At 44.1% G+C, this 21,198-nt stretch overlaps 1 protein-coding gene across 5 annotated transcripts in view; it reads right to left on the reverse strand.

Moving 5' to 3' along the window:
- Tead1 (TEA domain transcription factor 1) overlaps positions 1-21,198 on the reverse strand; it is a 254,810-nt gene that overhangs the window by 62,031 nt on the left and 171,581 nt on the right. For 4 of the 5 annotated variants that reach the window (XM_077798173.1, XM_026395863.2, XM_026395862.2 and 1 more), the window contains 3 exons: positions 11,177-11,241; positions 8,608-8,670; positions 8,456-8,518 (listed from right to left, as the gene is read on the reverse strand). In XM_077798173.1, coding sequence (XP_077654299.1) covers positions 8,456-8,518; positions 8,608-8,670; positions 11,177-11,241 — 191 coding nt within the window. The remainder of the gene's footprint in view (positions 1-8,455; positions 8,519-8,607; positions 8,671-11,176; positions 11,242-21,198) is intronic. The other variant, XM_026395860.2, reaches the window with a different exon arrangement.

Genomic DNA, 21,198 nt, shown 5'->3' on the forward strand with positions numbered 1-21,198 from the left:
GTGTTATGCGGATTGACATGCCCTCTGCAATTATCAGCCATAACCCTGGCGCAGATAAACATCACTAAACTATATGATGGTTTTAGAGAAAGGACGGAGGGCACTTGAATTTTTTCTAGCCATGATCTCTAATTTGCTTATTATTAGAGAAGGCAGGAGTAAATACAAAAGGGGGCTATTCTGGTCAGGCAGCCGCTAATGCAGAGGAGAGAAGCCACATTCATACTTCTCCTGACTTGCCGCCTAATGAGTAGCAATTAATTCATCTTATTGTATTTCCAAATGCCAAAGACTCCATTCACATCAAAGAAAAAATTTTCAAGGCTTTTACCATTGTTCATTTTTAAATATACTGAGCTATATTTAGTATTTTATAATTGTTAACAGCGGTTCTTTTAATTCTGATGTGGGGCTTAGTATCATAAAGGACCTCAGAGGAGGAGACTGGTAGGGGTGCCTTATGGCCTTCCAGGAAGCCTGCCATGGAGGACAGCTTTGCTTCAGACCAGGTCTGAGTGTTTGGGAGAAGGTACCCTCTGACCTTTGTCCCTTCTCTGGGAGGTGACAGCTTGGGGCAGAAGGTGGCTCCCCTGATAGGCCGGAGGAACCCCAGCTGGCAGCTGGCTGGAGCTGAGCTCCAGAGTGAGCACTAGCTGCCACTGCTCATCTCCTGTTTCCTCAGATACAGAGACATAGGAGAAGGGCTCAGCGGGGAGCCGATGCCCAGATCTCAAGTCAGAGAAACGACCCTCATCCGTGACCAGCACTCTTTGGGAAGGGAGCATGGCACTATGCAAAGAGACTGGGCTTTGGCACCAGACAGCCCTGGAATCAAGTTCAAATTTGTGGCCCTTGACAAGACACAGCCATACTGATCCAAAGCTTCTTTTTCTATGAAGCAAGTGTCAAAACAGTCCTGCTCTGGACTGCTTCAAGCACTCTACGCAGGGCCCTTGAGACCAACCGACCTGCTATCCAGCCTTCACCCTGCTCAGAACCTGAAATGCCCAGGAACTTGGGTCCTCACGACACAATCTTGGAATTTGATATTATTCTAGGGCATTCTCTACATTGCAGGTTCTTCAATGGAAGTTGATTAACAACAGAGGTCTCTATTTAGGAATAAAAATATAGAATGAGGTTGTTTCTAATGCTCATTAAATGAAAATCTAGACCTAGCTCAGTTCACATAGAAAAGTCGGGCATGGTGGCAAAGCCTATAATTCCAGCTACTCGGGAGGATGAAGCAGGAGGATCACAAGTTTAAGGCCAGACTCAGCAACTTAGCAAGGCCTTAAGCAACTTAGATAGATCCTGTCTCAATATAAAAAAATAAAAAGGAGTGGAGATGTACCCCAGTGGTAAAGTACCGTAGGTTCAGGCCCAGTACCAAAAAAGAAACAAACAAAAAGAACAAGTCAGTTCACACAGGTCAACAGGCCCCATGTGCAAGGCTACCCTGCTGATGAGAGGTTCTCCATCATATTTAGAACAAGAAATTGCCTCCCGTCTGAGTTTTAATTCAGTTAAACTAAAAACAAGGTAATGAAAATATCTTTAGGAGAAAGGGTACACGTCACGAAAGCAAAAGAGCTTGGCGAAGGCTGGGAAATGCCAGGAAAACCGCAAAACTTCCCAACCTGTGATGGCTAAGTAGCTGGGTGGCTGGCACACAGAGGTGGCTGCTGTGCAGACCCTCTCTGTCACCTTCTCCCGGGGAACAGAGTGGCCCAGCGGAAGCATAGGCAGGGGAAGTGAAGCAGATCTATCTTCTCGGTGGCAGCCCTTCCTGGGTGGACTCAGTAGAGATACAAACAGGAAGCAGCAGGGTGGACGTGAGAGACGCCCCAGCGAAGTTCTTCAACTCAAGAGAATGAAATAGGCAACATGAACTTTAAGTTCTTTGCTTTATAGGAAGGAACAGTAAATTGGAAAGAAAAGCCTGTTCAGAAATCAAATCACAAAGGTCACGGGGCAAGAATGAAAATGGCCCTGGGGGAGCGCATGTTGCTTGTAAATTAGTCACCAATGACTGGAGGCAATCAGAGAGGCTTGGGATGCAATGTCAGCCAGTATAGGAGGAGCCTCTCCAGTGGTACCCAGGGTCCTCATAAACACATCTCCTAAGATATACTCCTGCTGAGGTTAGGGCAGGGCCAAGTAGTCATGTACTTCCCCAGACACACAAAACATGAACTGGAAGTGGCTTGGTCCATCTTCTCTGAAGGTGAAGATGGTCCATGGTGTGCCATGGTGTCTGCAGAGCTGGGCTGTGGTTTCCACAGCCTCCTACACCAGCAAATAAAGGATGACCTCTGTGCTGCTGATGGGGAAAGAGGCCTCCAGGCAAGGTCAGGGCAACTGATCTCCAAAGAGATTCAGAGCAGAAAACCAAGCAGGCACTCTGAACAGGAAAGAGAGACTGCTTACAGAGAATACTTCCACACTCTTTCTATATGTTGAGACAATAAATTCCTGGAACTTAACAAACAAACAAATAATAATAATAACAATAATAATAATAATAATAATTAATAATAATAATATGGGGGTTGGGTGGGAGACGTAGATGACTTTTTCATGAATTAATGGTGAGTAAAACTATCAAACTGGAGAACAACTTCTAACATCGCCATCTAGTCCTCACACCATGCTGCGGTTTCTCACAACTCAATTGGAGATGCCAGTTAAGAGGCTAAACCAGAGGAAAGGGATAAAAATAAATGAAACCTATGTGGATGACATTGCTGTAGATGCACAAAATCCAAGGCAGAGTCCTTACTCTCCTCCTTGGAATTCCTAAATGCATATTCCCTAGGCGTATAAGCCGCCTGCCCACTATAATTGCATGGATTTTTCCTCTGTAACTGGAATCAGGCCTGGAAGTCACTGAGTCAAAAAGATTCGGTCTGCACAGGAGTCACACCTGCAGCACTCCCATTACTGAGGGACAGCTCAAGCTTGCGTCTAGACTGGCAGTCAGCACTCTTGCTTCTCTCCTACACACTTTGGCCCAGAAAAACCAAACTCTGACTGTACATGTTTAATTTCCAAAACTCTGGTGGTCAGGCGACAAATGCATTGTATTCCCTTCTCCATCCTCTCAACTGTGACTTGTGGGTGCCTCTCACCACTCTGCTCTAGGTGCCATCTTCTTCTAGGTGCCATCTTGGCTTAGTCTGCTACAAACTGCAGAGACGACATCTCGTGTTGGTGCCAATGGCTATAGCACAAGTTCGTGGCTGACAACGGGTAAACTTCTAGATTAATTTTAAGAGGGTGGGTGGAGAGTTTTCACTGGATTTGATTTCCTCAGGAACACAAAGGGCAAGAAAAGACTAGTGCGGGGACTGGTTTTGACTGGGAAAGGAGGGTGGGTAGAGGAAGTTAGAAAAAGTACAGAATAATATTTTACTATTTGATGTGTTACATCAAGAGACAAAAGAAATCATGTCATAATGAAAATGATCATTTCTGGATCATATGAAATGTGAGTATTTAATATGTTCTTCTCTTTCCTAACTTCTACGTATCTAAAATTTAGCAACAATAACCACTTCATAGTTAATTTTGATGCCCACTCCAAGTTAATTACTTTTACTTTGAGGACCCAACTTTAATATGCTAAGTCTTACTGACTAGTATTAAAAAGTTTTCTGAAAGTTCTGGGGTATATTTTGCAGACTTCAAAACTTATAAATATAATTCACTGTTTAAAACAATGAGCAAGAAAGAGCAAAAAGGTAGTCATGGTGGACTGAAGCAGCCATGAACAACCAGAGGACTGGTAAAGGCCAGAGTTGGGTCAGTTTCTGGTGGAGGTCCCCACTTCTCTCAACCACAAGTCTTGCTACCTCGCATTTGACCTCCCTCTTATTAACTATCCTCCAAAAAACAGCTAGAGAGATCTTTCCAAAGTACACACTGGAACAACATTGGGTTACTCCCCAAAGGACCAGTGAAGCCCCCTCCTCAGGGGGATGATGCGGGCCTCTCTATGGGGATCCCCCAGCCCACCTCCATGTGCTCTTCATGGTGCCCCAAACCCCTCACCTCCGTGGGAATCTTCTGCCTTTACTCTATGCTTCGATCTAACGACATCTCCTCCACGAGGCATTCCGCAATTCTCTCAGAATTAATCATTGCTTCCTCTGGAAGCCTCTGCATCACCCTGTTTCATTTCTCCTGCAGAGCACCTAGCTATGGACAGTCTACCAGAGAACTAAGAGAAAGGGTTAGTGTCCCCCCAAAACACAGGCTGTGCATGTTCAACTCTCTATGCCTGATATTTATGAGGGCCTAGAATACACTGGGTTCCCATGAAATGTTTGTGGGCCGCAGTCATCATGTCTGTACTTTTAAAGTTCAAATCTATGAGAAAGTCTTACACATTTACGACAGTAATTTTTCTTTTGCTAAAATTAAAATGAAAGTCCACACATTGGGGGTGAAACTGGCCTGCAAACAAGCACTCTGAGAACCACTGCAGTTAGCAGTGCAGAGCTGACCTTTGGAAGGTATTCTAACAGATTTTTAAGAGTTTGCAGCTAGGATGACTCATCTGTGGGCGTGACAGAAGACTGACCACTATCTCTAGGAGGCTTTTCTTCAGGGGAAAGTAGAGAGCAGTCCACAGAACTTAGAGCATGAGCTTCAGTGGGTCTGGCCAGTGGGACTGTCCAGAGGCTGATAGGCACAGCATGAGAGTCGTCTCCTTTTCCTTCTGCCTAAACTAGGGTGGTTTCTCAAACTCTATTCCATAGAACAGCCAAAGAGGACATGGCTACACATGTGAGAGAGTGAGCTTCAATTAGAACAGTTTTTACTCATTCATAGACTGAAGGTTTTAGTAGAATTTCAATTTAAAAAATGAGTTCTGCTGCCTTTCAAAAAGAATGGCAAACCAGTAGCCTCAGGGATTGTGCCACACTCTTCCTTGGGAAGTAAGGAGAGGCTTAGAAGTAAGAAGATTCACAAGGAAGCTGCACAAGCCCCTGGGCCCAGGTGTGGACACAGATCTTTTCAAACTCTGTGGGAGGACAGGGAAATGTGAGCATGGCTTTGGTCTCCACAGGAGAACCACAGACCTGTGTTCTGTGTCTGCCCCTCTGATTTCTGAACATGTGGAACAGCGATAACCAGCCTGGTGGAGCAAGTGTCCACCAAGGACAGACCCTGGGATGGAGAGTCATCAGTCAGTCACCTTTTCCAGGAAGACTCCAATATCTTCTTCTGCAAAGTACAGCATGTCATGTAATCTTGGGTACTTCTGCCACCCCAAACTTCTTGCCCAGAAGCTACCCTTGTTGCCTTCGGGGATGACTTCATGTTCGTGTTTTGAGTTTATTTCTTTAGTTAGCATGGGAGGCCAAGAAGACTATGGCTCTCAGCCCCAAGATGAACTCCAAGAGTCTCCTCCCATCTCCTCACCAGAACCCAGCCGAGTGCAGATGGGGCAGTGAGCCCAACCTCTCCAAGAATCAACAGACTGAAGGCTCATCCTTGTACCGTTTGATCAGGACGATGAAGGATGAAAAATGTCCATGGGAGGCAGGAGCAATATTGCCATCAAGCAGGTTTAAAAGCCACCACTCTCCTACAACTGTTGCAACATCCTCTGAGTTGGTGACACAGTGGTTCTCCAGCCAGGACCATCCCCTAAATTACTGATGATCACTATGGTGTCAGTCCCAAATGAAGTCCAAATTCTGGCCAATTGCTCAAAGGGAAAATATGGGCTCCCAGTGGCGAGCTGGTAGCAAGTCTGTACACTCAGCTCCAAGGAGCATGGGGAGAACCCGTGATCTAAAGTGTGTTGGTATGGCGCCTTCTGCTTGAGAACATCTTGCCATCTCCACTAGATGAAAGCCCACGGCAAAGGAAAGCAGTTTAGAATTCAGGAGGATTTGAATTCAGACTCTGCCTTAGCCGCTTACTAGCTGGGTGACCGAGTCTCACATTGTAGTGAGCTCAAATGAGAGAGCATGTAAGAAGCTCTGCACCGAAATAAAACTGCTGTCTTTTAATTCCCAAACTCAGAAGCACATCCTTTGTGAGCTCATCCCTAAGATTCCCTGCACGTTTCATTGTGGCTCTTTATGCTAACCCCAGTGTGCCCTAGGTTTCACATTCCCATTCACATGGCCAGCACTGTAGAGGGAGTTGGCTGCTGACTTCCCATCAGGACGAGCTCTGTGCCCGGAACCCTCAACCCGTATTAGCTGATGGAAAAACAAAAAACTCCAGTTCCAAGAATAATGTGGTAGGGAAGAAGGAAAGGATCTAAAAGAAGACAGAGATAGTTTGGGAGCTTACATGCTGTATCAGTTGCTTTTCTGTAGCCTGCTTCTACCTCCTCTTTGTGTCTGCCCCAAAGAGTGGGATAGTGCGGAAAGTGTGGGGAAAGTTTTCTTCTCTTTCTTTTATTGGGTCATTAGAGCTGTACATAATGGGGTGATTCATTGTTACATATTCATACACGCACACAACATGACAATTTAATTTGGCCAATATCATGCCCCAGTAGTTCCCCTCTCCCTCTCCTCCTCTCTCCCCCTGGTCCCTTTGCTCCACTGAACTCCCTTCTATTTTCATGAGACACCACCCCCCATCCTTTTTTTCCTTTTTTCTTCTCTAGCTTCCAGAGATGAGAAAAAAACATAACCCTTGACAGAAAGTTTGTCAGGTTTTTTGTTTGTTTGTTTGTTTTAAAGGAATAATTAACAGTACCCAACATCTCACATTCCCATTTGCACAGCCAATTCTGTGCTAGGGTGTTGGTTACTAATTGCCCACCAAGATGAGCACCATGCCTGAACTCTCAAGCAGGATTTATACCAATTTCTGCCTGTATGTACATGTATAGAGCAATTGCAAAATTGTTTTCATGGAATAAAATTCATAAAGTCATCAAACAATTTCCCTGTATCTCACAGCGATTTCTTATGAACAGAAGAGCATCGTTCATCTCTTAACAGGGCTTCCACAGCCTAAGGCTGTGTGCCCCTGTGAGTCAAGAGGAAACACACAGTACAGAAGCAATGCATGACCATCTCAGATGAAAACACAAAATTGGTATCTGTAAACTTCTTTGTACATCATTAATTCATTAGCTCAGAGAAACTAGAAACAGAGTCAGAACGTGAGCAAATACTGGGGTAGTTAACATCCACATAGAAAGTACCGCACCTTTGGTTAAAAAGCAGAATCTATGAAGTTATCTTAGTTTTTCAACTGCTCAGCCAGTGCAGCTCCAAGCCAGCCACCATCAGCCACACGTGCAAGCGAGCCAGCATGCTGCCCACTGCAGAGGGCACACCAAATGCTCTTCCTAGCTCTAGTCCTCTGCCACAGCCAGCCTCGCCTGCATTAAAAAAGTTGGAGGACTTGGGGAGAGGCCCAGTGCTCATCAGTGGGCTGTGAGATGGACACTGTTTTTCAGTGTAGAACAAAACCACAAATTTAATTAATGTATGGAGGGAGAGAAAAGCAATGATGTGCTCTAAAAATTATTTTTTACTCTAAACTATAATCCCTTCATGTGAAGTGTAAGTCCTTTGCATTTCTAAAACGCATTAGAGAAAAACAAAGGTCATGCAAGTTTTATTGCGAATTTTAGAAGGGGAAAAGTAGGGAGGGTTTTTTATTTTATAATTGTCCATGCCTTCATTTTTGCTATGAAATGTGTTTTAAGAAACTGGAAAATGAGGCATGGGTAAAAAATTTTAACTGGTACTGCAAACATGAGTTTGATCAAGAGCTTTTCCATGCCAAAGATCCATCTTTTTTGCTTAAGGCCACACTTTAAATTTCTTTTTAATAAGGGAGCCATTCACTTTTAAAAGAACATTAAGCAATGTGGAAGAAATCTGGCTAAAAATACTCTATGTTGGAAGAGACATACATGAAGAAGATGTATTTTTATAAGTATTCTCAAAATGCATCAGAAGTACAAATCAAAATAATTTCTAAATATTTCTAACAAGTAATTTTGTGATCACTTTGGAAATCAATTTTTTAAAAATAACATCTCCATCAACTCTGCATCTCTGGACGAACTTCTTGTTTTTAAAGCTCTCCTAGCCAAGGGCTGCTTGGTGGACATTCAAAGGCGTTTAAAAAAAAAAATTGTCTTTCTGTGCTGAAAAGTTATCAAGGCCAGCTCTCTGCTGCATTTGCATTGTTATTAGGAAAACACACACACACACACACACACACACACACACTCTCTCTCTCTCTCTCTCTCTCTCTCTCTCTTTTTCTCTCACCCGCACATTGAGTTTAATGTGAGGCTAGTACAGAAACAGAGAGATTAGACACAAAGAAATGTAAACAGCTCTCACATGCGAGGAAACTAGGTTACCAGAATCCCAGCACCAGGCATTCACCAGTCACCATGGAAAACAGGAAGTGAGATGCATAGCAACCACAAGCCAAAAAGCAGAAAAGCGCATACCTTTAGCTTGGAATGAAAATCACGAGATTTCCTTCTGGCAAGAACCTGAATGTGACTAGACACCTGCAGGGTAGGGGAAGGGAGGAAAACAAAGGAAAAGCCTGTAACCATGGAGATGAAAAGCCCCCTACAACTGGGCAAGCCAGACGTACCTTAATGGCGGCTTGAATTTCTCGAACTTTCTTTCTTGCTAAGACCTGTATATGACTAGACACCTACATTGTTCGGGTTTATGAGGGGAAACAAAAAACAAAACAAAACAAAACAAAAAAAGGAAATCAAAGATAAAATCGCTACTCCTTGGGAGGGGTGTGGGGAGGGGGGGGAGGTTATTTGCATCTCAACAAAGCTCCGCAGTTAGGAATACACAGTCCCAGCCAGACACCAAGCCCCCAGCACTGCTCTAAGCTTTTCAGACTGGGTCATCACTGCAGTGACTTGATTCAGGACCAAAGTTGAGGCTCATCTCTGTTTTTCTACCCGGGAAAAATCACGGGCATTGGGAAAAACTTATTATGGGAGGGATGAGAGGGGGAGAGTAGGATTGCTTTCTTTATAAAATTAAAAAAAAAAAAGGTGGGAGTAGTGGTAAATGAAAATATTTATAGCTTCTCAGCATCAGTAGGGAAAATCCCTTTTTCTCGATTTAGAGGAGACGATCCATAAATTAGCACATAGTACAGAATCAAAAAGCTGAAGCTGTCGGTTGTATTCTGATCTCATTAAGAGCTCTGGATTCTGTAGCAAATGTTAAAATAATACTGACATGTAAATTAGATTTCAAAGAGAAATGGAAAGACCCAGTTAGCAGAGCTTTTTTTTTTCTTTTCCTTTTTTTTCTTTGCCCTTATAAATATCTTTAATCCTTCCACTCTTTTGGGTATTGACTGGGTGCCAAGTGGATTTGCATATTATTACAAAGCGAAATGTGTGAATACAGCCAGCCAGCCAGCCATCCTGTTAAAAATCTGGGTTGAAAACCACACGGATTTGCTGAACAACAAATTCACATTGGAGAGGTATCACCAACTGCTGCCTAAAAACATCCCCAGGATGCCGGGGTGTGGAAACGTAGCCAAATCCAGCTTCTGAAACACAATGATTCCACTGGGTAAACAAATTTGCATCTCTTTCAATGAGACTTGGTTAAATTTAGAAGAGTCCCCCAGTGAAGGGGGTCACCAGGCAAAGGACCAGAGCTCACCGGCCAGCAGACAGCCCAGGTCCAGCATTTTCAACAGGTAAGGGATTAGCTTTGCCCATCTCCAAAATTCAGAACCTTCCATTTAGGAGTTTAGGGGCTCAGACTTTAGGGCGATTAACTCATTTCAAACTCTAGTGACTCTAAAAACAGAATTTATGGTAATAAAAGATCCTTTGATCTTTAAATGTCTTTGCATTTCAATTATTCAATTTTCTTTTGTAATTTTTTTTTTTTAAGTACAGAGAAGCAGGGACTCCCCCATCCTTTGCACCCCTCCATCTGGCTCCTGCTGTTATTTGTTTTCACCCAAATTTTGTTCCTCTGTGATTCTCTGAATTGATGAGGGCCACCGTGGGGGGACATCCCCCAAGCAGACAATGCCCTGCCTCTGTGCTGGCAGGCAGCCACCCCCTTGTGCTGAGTCAGCACAGGCCCTGGGGGTACATGGAGCATTCCCAGGAAAAGGCCTCAGCCCCTCACCAACACTCACAAAACCCCTCATTGGGAAGGGAACCGGCTGTTGCTTGGTGGTAATGTGAGACCACAGGTTAGCTTGTATTTTTTGTTTGATTATTATTATTTTTTTTAAAGACGGGATTCAAGTTGCCCAGGTTGGCTACAAACTTACGATCCTCCCATCTCAGCCTCCCAAGTTGCTGGGATTACAGGCGTGCGCCACCACACCTGGCAAACTACATTTTATAAAGTTGTGCCATCTCATTCAGCATAGGTCAACACTTGAAAAAACAATTTTTTTTGTTGTTGTTGTTAATAACTCACCCATGAGATGTTTTTTCTGTTTTCCTTTCTCTCTTTCTGTTTTCAGTTAAACACTAACTAACTAACTTCTCATCCATTCCAGTTCTGAACTGGGTCACATCAGTGATTTGGGCTGCTTTACATCTGAAAGGGCCAGGAAAGGCAGAGCCCTGGCAAAGGGCAGAGGAGAATCCCTGCCCCTGCCCTGCACAGAGGTATTTAAGTTGTAACTTCATTTCAGTCACGGCAGCTACTGACAAAAAGCCATTGCTTAAGCGACAGTGCCCTGGATGCACATCATTCAGTATCACGCTTGGGCCGATACTCAAGGCTGCCAGCGTTATTTTTGCATTGAAAGGATGACTAATATGTAATTGCTCCAGGATATTACAGTGCACAAAATCTCAAAATTGCATGACTTGCAGGTGTAGTTACACCTGCAGCTTTTGCAATGTTGACAGATACATGTTTTGGGAAAGAAATGCCAGCTTTGAAATACAGCATAAGGACAGCGGAGACACTGTCCTTCGCACAGAAACTTTCCCACATCAAATGAAAAGAACTTGAGAGACCACATACTCAAGGGTCACTGAAATGATGAACAGTGAAAACAGCCAATTTGAAACACCTACAATGCTGATGTCCTTACAGGGAACTGGGACTGGGGCTCCTAGGAGCCAAAGCACAGCAGCCACTGCAGCCAGATGCCTCCTGGGGCCATTCGCGGACATGCACAACTCCCAGGGTGGTTACTGTACCTGCTTTCTGGTCCTCGTCTTCCCTGTCCTGAGTTTGATGTATCTGGCTATCAGTTCATTCCTACCTGAAAGAAAGAAGCATTTCCAGTGAGGTGGGTCACATACCAACACACATGCATGCCCCTAAAAGCCAGAAATCAGCAACAAGAATTTTTAAATTACACCTAGGAGTTTATTCATGATAGAAAGAAGAAAAAAAAAATCAGTATGGGCTGGGGCTGGGGCTGGGGCTCGGGCTCAGTGGCAGAGTTCTTGCCTGGCACACGTGAGGCACTGGGTTCGATCCACATACAAAAATAAGCAAATAAAATAAAAGTCCTGCTGCCCATCTACAACTACAATTTTTTTTTTCAGTAGGATTCTTTGAAAAAATATCTACTAGGGGAAATAAAGAGAAAGGGCACTTAATTTTAAACTTTTGCTCTGTTGAGGCCAGAAATGGATCTTTGTAAACTGTGCCTTTTTGTTTGCATCTAAATGGGTAGTCACTTCGAAAAGTAACAAATATAAAGGATTAGTCTGGAAGTAAACAAAACCAGTTCTGTTTTAGTCTTTTATTTTTCAGGTTCATTTTCCTCCTCATCCCTCATCAGGGCTCCTCCCTGTAGATATGTCCAGTTAAAAGTCATTATTGCCACAAGAGAATGAATCCCTGTGGCCACAGAAGCCCTACAGTGACAAGAAGCTGAGCAGAGTGAAAGCAGTAACTCATGGCACACGATTGTGCCAGTGGAAACCCGACAAACTCCAAGCTTTAGAACCTTTATGGGTTTAAAACACACAGGCATACACACACACACCCCCCTACCTAAAAGTAAACAAAAACCTGCCATCTCTACCCCGACCAGGAGGCTGAGAAGTTACACACAGAGAGCTGAACTTGGAAGAACTATAATAGGAAAATACATCCCCAGAGGCTAGCAGAGAAACGTATTTACTAAGATCCCATGTGAAATAAAAGCCCACTCTGCAAGATGTGGGGCCTTCAAGAGGGTCCAATTTATGACTTCAACTTTTGCACTAGGAACTGAAAATATTTTTACATACTCTGTGCAATAAATGGAAAACTCTCACTTCACAGCACTGCTTTTGGCTGCCTGTAAACTATTTCATCCCACTGTCCCAGATGTTGTGGAACACCTATAAAACTTAAATATATGTAGTATAATATGTAATATAATTATATAATAACATAATTATAGTATAATAGGATTGTTATAATATAGTAATATTAATATAAGCTCTGGATTATTATTTCCAAACTATTTTAATGGACCTGGGTCAATTTCCTTGGAATCCTCACAAAATTGAAAACAGAGGTCTTGATGGACTAATCAATTCCATCCTAATGAGAACTCCTTTGGGCTGCAGCATTCCTTCACATGCTTATTGCCCGCCAGGGGGCTGTCAAGCTGGAGTCCAGTTGTCCTTCCAGGTCCACCCCTCAGGAAGTCTTGAACCACCCAAGTGGGTTTGGCTTTCTTGCTCTACCTGCAATCCATGGCAGCACAACCTGCATTTCTCCCTCCTGACATGTTCCACTCTGTGGCTACAGTCCGAATGGCAGAGCTGGCTATGTCATTTGTGTTCTAACTTCCCAGCTATACTGCACACCCCAAGAGGGCAAGAACTGTGTCTTACTCCCCAGGATCCCCCTTGTACCCTGCAAGTACACAAAGACTGAAAAGGGAAATAACACAGCCTTATGAAGGAGTAACCATGTCCCCAGATCTCCCCAGCAGAGTCAACAAAGAAGGACACGGATGAGGATCACCACGACAGTATGCACATGGACGTTGTGTCTGAGATTCCCATCTCCAACACTGCCCAGAATGTCCTGTAATCATGGCACTCCCTGCCCACCTCCTGCCCATGTTAGGATTGTGCAGGACCTGGTCATCACCAGAAGGCAAATAAATCATGGATTCTTGGAGGCAGAAAATGAGTCATACACTCCCACCCTGAAATTCCAAATCTGCATAAGCCAAAGTCAGCACTTCTGCGAATTGAAGAAGTATCTTGAAATATGTTTAAGAATAAAATGATCTTATTTATTTGGGCTTCCTGTAACTTTCATCCTCAAGCCCTTCTTATTGCTCGTAACAAGAACAAGGCTAGTCCTTCATGTGCCTAGCTGCCTTTCGAATATCAATCACTGCTCAATTCCTCCTGGAGCTACACACATGCTAAACTTCTATTCCTTTGATAACTGTGAAAGGCTTTGGGACATTCCCCGATACCATCCCGTGATCATCTCTCGTCTACTTTCCTTTCAGAGCCTGGAATTCAGGACTGCCATAATAATCCTGCTATGACAGCAAAGTACGCTTATTACCTTCTCTTCCTAAAACATTCTACCTCTGTAAATGCAGCCTAACACTGTGTTAGATTTTTAAGGATCATGATAAGCTTGGGACTTCTAAGTCCTGTTCATATGGGCTACTCCTCAGATACCTCCGTACCATTGCTCCCAGTCTTTTTATACATAGCTGGTATTTTTCAGAGCCAAATGCAAAACCTTACGTTTATTTCTACTACATTTCATCCTGTTAAATTCAGTCTATCATTTGATCCTGTCAAAATCTTCTCAGGTCTCATTCTGTAACTAAATGTACCCTTTAAGGGTAAAGACCTCCAAAATTCAGTTTCCAGGATTGCTTTGATAAGCACTCTCTTTCTGACTTTTGAGAACCACCAATATCTCCTGTAGTGTCATCAGGTCTACTTGTCCATCTCTCAAATGGCTGTACAGATTTTGTAATTTGTCTCAAAGGCTCACTGACAGCAAAGCCTAGCTAGGAGTGCCTAATTACCAGAAGCCAGACCTAGAAGACAATGTCTGCAGACAAGCCAAGCATCCTCCAGCTCAGGCTGCACTGTGCTCCCTGTTCAGGGCTGTCTGAGTGGCCAAGAGGAAATAAATCCAGGACTCTGTATGACATGCAATTTCATCTGAACCTTATCCAGACTGGGGGCCGGGGGGGTGGGGTGGGGGGGAGGTCTCCTGCCCCAAACTTGTTTATTTTCTGTGAATGCAGACAGAAAATGCTTAAGAGACATATAACCTATACAACTATTCTCATTTTTTAATGGCATTTTGTTGAATAAGATCAATATCATGGACAGCCAGGTATGGCCTGTAGACTATGCTAATGGAACCTTCTGGAGTTAGACAAGATCATACTTTAATCACACTTTAACTAAATCACTTGTAAAAAAAAAAAAAATCACTATTTTTAGGGCTGGGGATATAGCTCAGTTGGTTGAGTGCTTGCCTTGCATGCACGAGGTCCTGGGTTCAATCTCTAGCACACACACCCCTCCCCGCCCAAAAAAAGTTCACTATTTCTACAACGGGCCCTGAGTAGTCAACATAGCCACATTTTCTTGAAAGCTCATCTCAACTCTCATAAGCCTGTTCTTTAGATGAGCAAGACCACCCTTCAATCGCTTGTGTTCTTTCTTTCATACCACATTTCAAGGCATGAATAGTAATTATTTTAAATATTAGAATTGCCTGTTTTAACTAAGAAAGCCCATTCTTGACTCATAGAAACCTAATACATTTTCTCTAATGCTCTAATATTGCTTCTAAAAAAACTAATAAGATTTCAACTCTCGTAATCTAAATTAATAACTTCATTGAACATTTTAATTTGGAAGTACAAGTTAGCCTGTTATCAAGATCAAATTATTTTAAATAATTTCTTAAAGTAGCAAATATACAAAATCCATTAAATAAAAGCTATCAATGGTATGGCTTTGAGTCTATTAAAATTTGCTGGGTCTAATTCTAAATCTTCCCAGAATTAAGATATACTTACACATTAGAGAAACAAGTGTAGTGTTCCAAACAATTTTAGAATATCTTTTTCACTGCTTAGATTGCAAATATATTAGCAATATCAATTAAGTTATGATTGGACACCCTGAGACCTATTTGCGTTTCTACAGTCCTGCTCTCTAAATGCAGTGGTCTATAGAGCCCTGAATTTGAATCATGTTACTAAGGTGCAGAATTCCCTGACCAAGAGCAGAGGCTCAGCAACACCAACCATCACTGAAGTAACTGGGGAGGGGTCCCTAGCCTGCACAGCATGATCTTGGTTTGCAGCCACAATTCCAATTTTAGATATTAGAAATTTAGAAATTGCTTCTCCAATTCTTCTTGTGCATGCACACATGAACATGCGTGTGAGCCCCCCCCCCTCACTCTTACACAAGCATATACATGCTTAATCCAGTAAGCCTTATATTACAAAAAATGACTTTAAACAAGGTCAATTTTAAAGTTAATTGCTACTTTCTTAAGCCAATCTTGCATCACTCAAGGATGATCTCCTCCGTGCTTTCTATCATACCTCTTTGGTGAATCAGGGAAAGATGTATAACAAAAGAAGACAGCATGCCTGCCCACAACAGGTTCACTGTCTCATACAAGGGCTACAACCAGACAGCAAATCAGCTTCACACACCCAGTGGCAGCTATTGCCTTCAAAGAGTTTCTGGAATATGCCTGGATAACAGATCACAAGCAATTTCAAAAATCTAGAAAGGCTTCCCCACAGTACTGGAACATAACCCAGGCCCTTAACAACAGGTTATATTTCCTCCCACATTTTATCATGAAATATTTTAGACATACAGAAAAAAATTTACGCTAAACACTATATTCCCCATCTAGATTCTACCACAGGTTGAATATCCCTCATCTGAAATGCTGGGAACTGAAAGTATTTTGAATTTGGGGGTTTTGTATTTTGGAAAATGTACATATCCATAACTAGTATCTTGAGGACAGAACATGTGTCTAAACATGAATTTCATCTATGTTTCACATACACACCTTACACAGCCTGAAGGTAATTTTATACATTATTTTTAGTGCACCTGTGTTTTATCTACAACCTGTTGTATGAGATCCGATGTGGAATTTTCCACTTAAGGTATCAGTTGGCTCACAATTTATTTTTGATTTTGGAGCATTTCAAATATCTGGGTTGAGGATGTTCAACCTGTATTCACTTTTTCTATTCTTGCTCTGTCACCTTTCCTCCCATCTGTCCAATCCTCTGCTCAAGCCATCTTATTTAGATGTTGTTTGCTGCATTTCAAAATAAGTTGCCAGCATGGTAAAAAAAAAAAAAAAACAACTATGGTCTCCTGACACTCAAGCTCCTTAGCCCACCACCCACAATTTCTCCAGGTCAATCATGACATCCACAGTATTTCTGGTTCATATCCTTCGTTATCTCTCTGCAAATAGTATAATCACTTATAGAGCTGAGTGACCATGTCATACTTCACCACAGGGTGTCACCATTCTATAGCTTCTCAGGAGCATGAAATTTCTAGTGCCAAAGGAGCAGCATTCTTCTTCAAGTCAGATTCTGCAGCCGTCCTTGCTCCTCAGAAGACCAACAGGACCTGGCCTGCCACTATGGTTCCACCATCCTCACGGGGCACTGTGACCTCAATTTGATTTGATCTTTCCTTTCTCCTAAACAGCAAGACACAGCTGAAAGTGAGCCCATCCCTGGCTTCTCCAGCATCCTGGGTTGCCATGAAATCTCCTCCTAAAGGGGCAGGACAGGGAGACTGGCAGAAAGGCATGGAGTCTGCACTGGGCTTGCCTTCCCCAGACAGAAGACTGGTTAACGTTGTTGTGGGCTGTGAGTGTAATGGGATGTGGCCTCAAGGTCATGTTTGAGGCACAGCAAATGTAGGGTCTGTGGCTAGAAATTGTAGCCCAGAGACACTCAGCTTTAACAGTGTAAGAGCTACTTTGTAATTGAATGGAGTCAGGGAGCCACAAAGAAAGCAGCAGCAAAAGGAACTTTCCTCTTTCCTGGCCACCGCCAGTTCTGAGGCAAATTCACCCCTGCATGGCCTGAGCTGCCCTGAGCCTGGGGAAGGGGCTCTAGCTCCTGTACTCTGAGGTCCTCCCTCATGAGCAGGGATAGCTGTGCCAAGATTCCCCACCCCTTCTTTGCATATTAAAAGACAGAAAATCAGAGAGAAAGCCAGAGCTTCTCGGGATTGCTAGAACACACTGTCAACAGACTGTGCTGCTACAGCTGCAGTGGGCTCCTGCCACCCCATCCCACCCCCCAGATTCTAACACAGCCCCAAAGGCTATCAGGCTACTAGAATGTCCTCTATCAACACCTTGAGCCTTCAAAGCTCTGTGTTGTGTGGACAATGGCTCTCATGGCCTGAATGCCCTTGGTCCTGCATGCCTGGATTCTGCCTGCCTTACAAAGGCCTTGTCCTTCTTGAGTCTTTGAGCTGGAAAAGTCCTCCAGGCCTCCCTTCCCCTCCACATGACCACATGCATCTCTTCTCGGCCCTCCCTTCCCAGGCAGCCGTTTGTGGAGGACATCCTCCATCGCAGCACAAAAGAGGCTCCCACATCCCTATGATCTGGGCTGACACGGGATCATCATGAAGTACAAAGAGAAAAGAGGACCCCATGGGCACAAGAAAAGACAGATGCCTCCGCAAGGTGACGTGACCACGGGGCACGGCCACCCCAGTGGCGCTGTCCTCCCATGCCAGCAGCAGCATGAAACACGGAGACAGCACTGTGGAGGACTTTTCTAGTAAGATGGTGTTCGAGTAGTTGCTAGCCACAGGACCCAACTCATTAGCTGAAGAGAAAAAATATCTTAGGATACAAAAAGGCGGCAATCAGAATTCACAGGTAAATGGTAGCAAACCAAGTGTTACCAGCCAGGGCGAGGTCTATAGGAGGGGGGTGTTTGTTCAATGAAGCCATCCAAACATTCTCCTAAAGACCTGGGGGTGGGGGGCCAATCTGAGCCGGCAGGACGTGATCTTTATTAACCGACTGACTTGTGAGGAGTTAAAAATTAGCCATTTCTTTCACACTGCTGCCACTGCATCTTGTCCCCAGCAACATTGGGAAAGAAGGGAGGTCTGCCAGGGCTGGCCAGCCACCTGCCAGTCAGACACCAACTGTATGTACATGGCTGGGGGCAAGTGACATGCTAGAATTAGGGGAGTAGAAAGTTGCCACCACCAAGGGCCATTTGAGAGCTCACCTGGAAGAACAGGCGGGATGCTCCCACTGTGTGCTCCTACTGTGTGCTCTCACAGCCGCCCAGGGCTCATTCACAGCACCCAGCTACCAGGGTCTGTTTAAACACCCGACCCCCCAGCTGCCAGACAGGAAGCTCCCCCAGGGCTTGGGTGGAGCTGGAGTTCAGCTCATCAAAGTGCCATGGTGGTGAGAACACAGTGGATCCTCAGTAGGTTCTAACTAAACCGAAGAACTCAAAGGAGGGGTGGAAATCAGCAGGAGAGGCCGTGAGGCTAGAGGGCAAGGAAAAGTACGTGAAAAAGAGCACAGAATCTGTCCTGAGCATAGCCCGTGAGGAAGCTGTGGGGCCAGTGCCTCAGTTAATCCCAATATAAATCATTGACTGAAACTCAGGCCAATGTGGAAAATCACCAGAAAGGGGCAGGCAGCCTGTTCTGGGTTGTCAGGGGTGAGCACTGCATGTTCCAGAACTAAAGGTTTACAGAAAGGACGGATGGGTTTCAGGAGGTGAGCAGTGACAACTCTGAGATAACTGCTCCACATTCGCCCAGGGGCACATAAAGAACAGCTCTGGAAGAAAAAAAAAATACAGAAGAAAGCTGTATTAACCCCGTTCAGTCTGAATTTCTGTCTGGAATCCCTGTAAAATACCTGGCAATAACTCAAGCTCCACCTTCTAGGGAATTTGTATCCGTCAATGGCCCTGATAACATTATCAAGTGACAGTTCCATAAAACACTGTGTTCTCCATCTTAGCAGGCCAGCTTACCCACTACACATTTGCATTGGATTACAAGGGTTGAAAAGGGACAAGCAAGTAAAAAGTCTAAGGTTATATACTGAATACAACACCTCTAACGTTGGACAGAAGTTCTCTGTGTTGCAACTATGTCTAGAACAAAATTAAATACGAAGTTTTCTAATGGCTCATTTGCTACAAAGCAATAAATATATGTCATACAGTCACCTGTTAATAGGTGAATAGTTTGACTCGTAATATTTTCACTATGCCCTTAGCCATTCTTCTTTGTACCTAACAAGAGTTTCCTGAAACAGCTCCAGGTTAGTGACTCCCCTGATCTAAGACCTTCAATGACTCCCCATTTCCTATAGTCTAAAGGCATAAACTACTTTAGTGTGGTATCCAATGTTATCTCACCATCTGGCCCCTACTGCGGACCAGCTATCCACATCACACACATAGCTTCCTGTTCCCTGAACCTATGCTGCCCTCCTACAGTCTTACTCAACAGCAAAAGTGCCCCTTAAGATAATCAATCAACATCCTTCCAGGTCCAGTGCAGATGTTATGTCCTCCATGAAACGCTGCCTGAAACGTGCCTGGAATATGCACCTGACATTAGTGTAAGTGGGGAGGTGTGAGCCTGGGAGCTGGGTGATTGGAGCTCACCTCATGGGCCAGTGGCTGGGAGAGACCATGATTTTATAAAGCAAAATGAAACAAAAGATACCGTAGGTAAAGAAAGGGATGAGGGCTTGGCTCAGGCTAGGGAAGGAGCATGAGAGTCAGCACAGTTCTCCACTTCCTCCTGCGCCAGGGCCCTGCCTACAAGCTGGCTCTCACCAGAGTGCCTTGTGCAACCGGCTGTGAGCATCCACGAGTCAGCTCAGTGCCTCCAGCATCTTGGAATCCCACACCTCAAGGTGTGTATGGCATTGAATGGAATCTGAACTTGCTGTCCCCAAATGTGACCTAAATAGACCCCAATCCACAGGCTCTCAGGGCAGTGTTTCTTCCTGACATTTCTTATTCTTCATCTCTTTCGGGTCCACTTGTGACTAATTTGGCCTTCTAACATCAGGAGGACCTCATCCACTATAAGAAAAACACCTCAGTGCACTGCTGTATAGGACTCCTCAACTCCAGACTAGGAGCTTCATAGGAGTTTGCAAAATCATCGGTTTTTCCACACCTCTGCTTTCTGCAGCTATTTCCCCTCCATCGATCATTCCCTTCTTCTTCACCTGCATTCCCATTCATCCCTGTAAGCCCCAGCTAGAATCACCCCCACACATACCCAGGGAAGTCTGGGAGCCACCCAAATTGAATTTCTCAGTTCCTTCTCTGTACCCTCAAGTCCTGAGCACACACCCCTGGTGGGCTGGCTGCAGTTACTTATCCCTAGGACTGTTCATCCCCTCTTAGAACAGGGACTGCTCTAGGAAAAGCATCCATCTGCTTCTCTCTGGCCCCAGATCTGGCACCTACTAAGCAGATGCTCAACAAATGTTTTCTGTTGTTGTTTTTGTTGTGGTGGTGCGGAGGATGGAACCCAGGGCCTCACACACACATTAGGCAAGTGCTCTACCATGGAGCTACATCCCCAGCCCTTGATAAATGTTTATAATAAACAAATGAATGAGCATGCCCCTTCTGTATGAAGAACATCAAAAGACAGGATCTAAAATAAGATTATGAAAACTGGCCAGCATCGCCAACATCACCTGAAGTCCGTAAGTCCTTCTCATTCATAGGATTTCAGAGAGAGGTGGCAGGATTTTCCACACCTTCATTCTGGTCTCTCAGCACAAGTGTGAAAAATGGCACAAGCATGACCTATAGGTGCCCTTTCCTTCTTCCTGCCTCACCCCCACCTCTGCCACAGTACTAGGGACCTGGTCCAAAAAAAAAAACCTAATCTCAACATTACTCAACATTAACCCAGGAAAGTCTTGTTAATGAAAAACTCCAAGAACACTCTGTTTATTTGTGATTTGGCTTTAGAGAAGTGTGAAATCCACACATCAGAAGTGCTAACAACTGCTGTTTAATGGAGAATCTTTAATGGTAACAATACTGCAGATTGGGGGGGTTGGGGGGGATTTGTTTTGTTTTCGTGGTGCTGGGGACAGAAGCCAAGACCCAAAGTCAGACTTCTGTATTTTTTTTACTCATATGCATGTCACCCTGGATCCTTCTGGGGAAAGGTGACTTATT

This window comes from Urocitellus parryii, chromosome 4, assembly GCF_045843805.1.
Source record: "Urocitellus parryii isolate mUroPar1 chromosome 4, mUroPar1.hap1, whole genome shotgun sequence".
Classification (NCBI taxonomy): domain Eukaryota; kingdom Metazoa; phylum Chordata; class Mammalia; order Rodentia; family Sciuridae; genus Urocitellus; species Urocitellus parryii.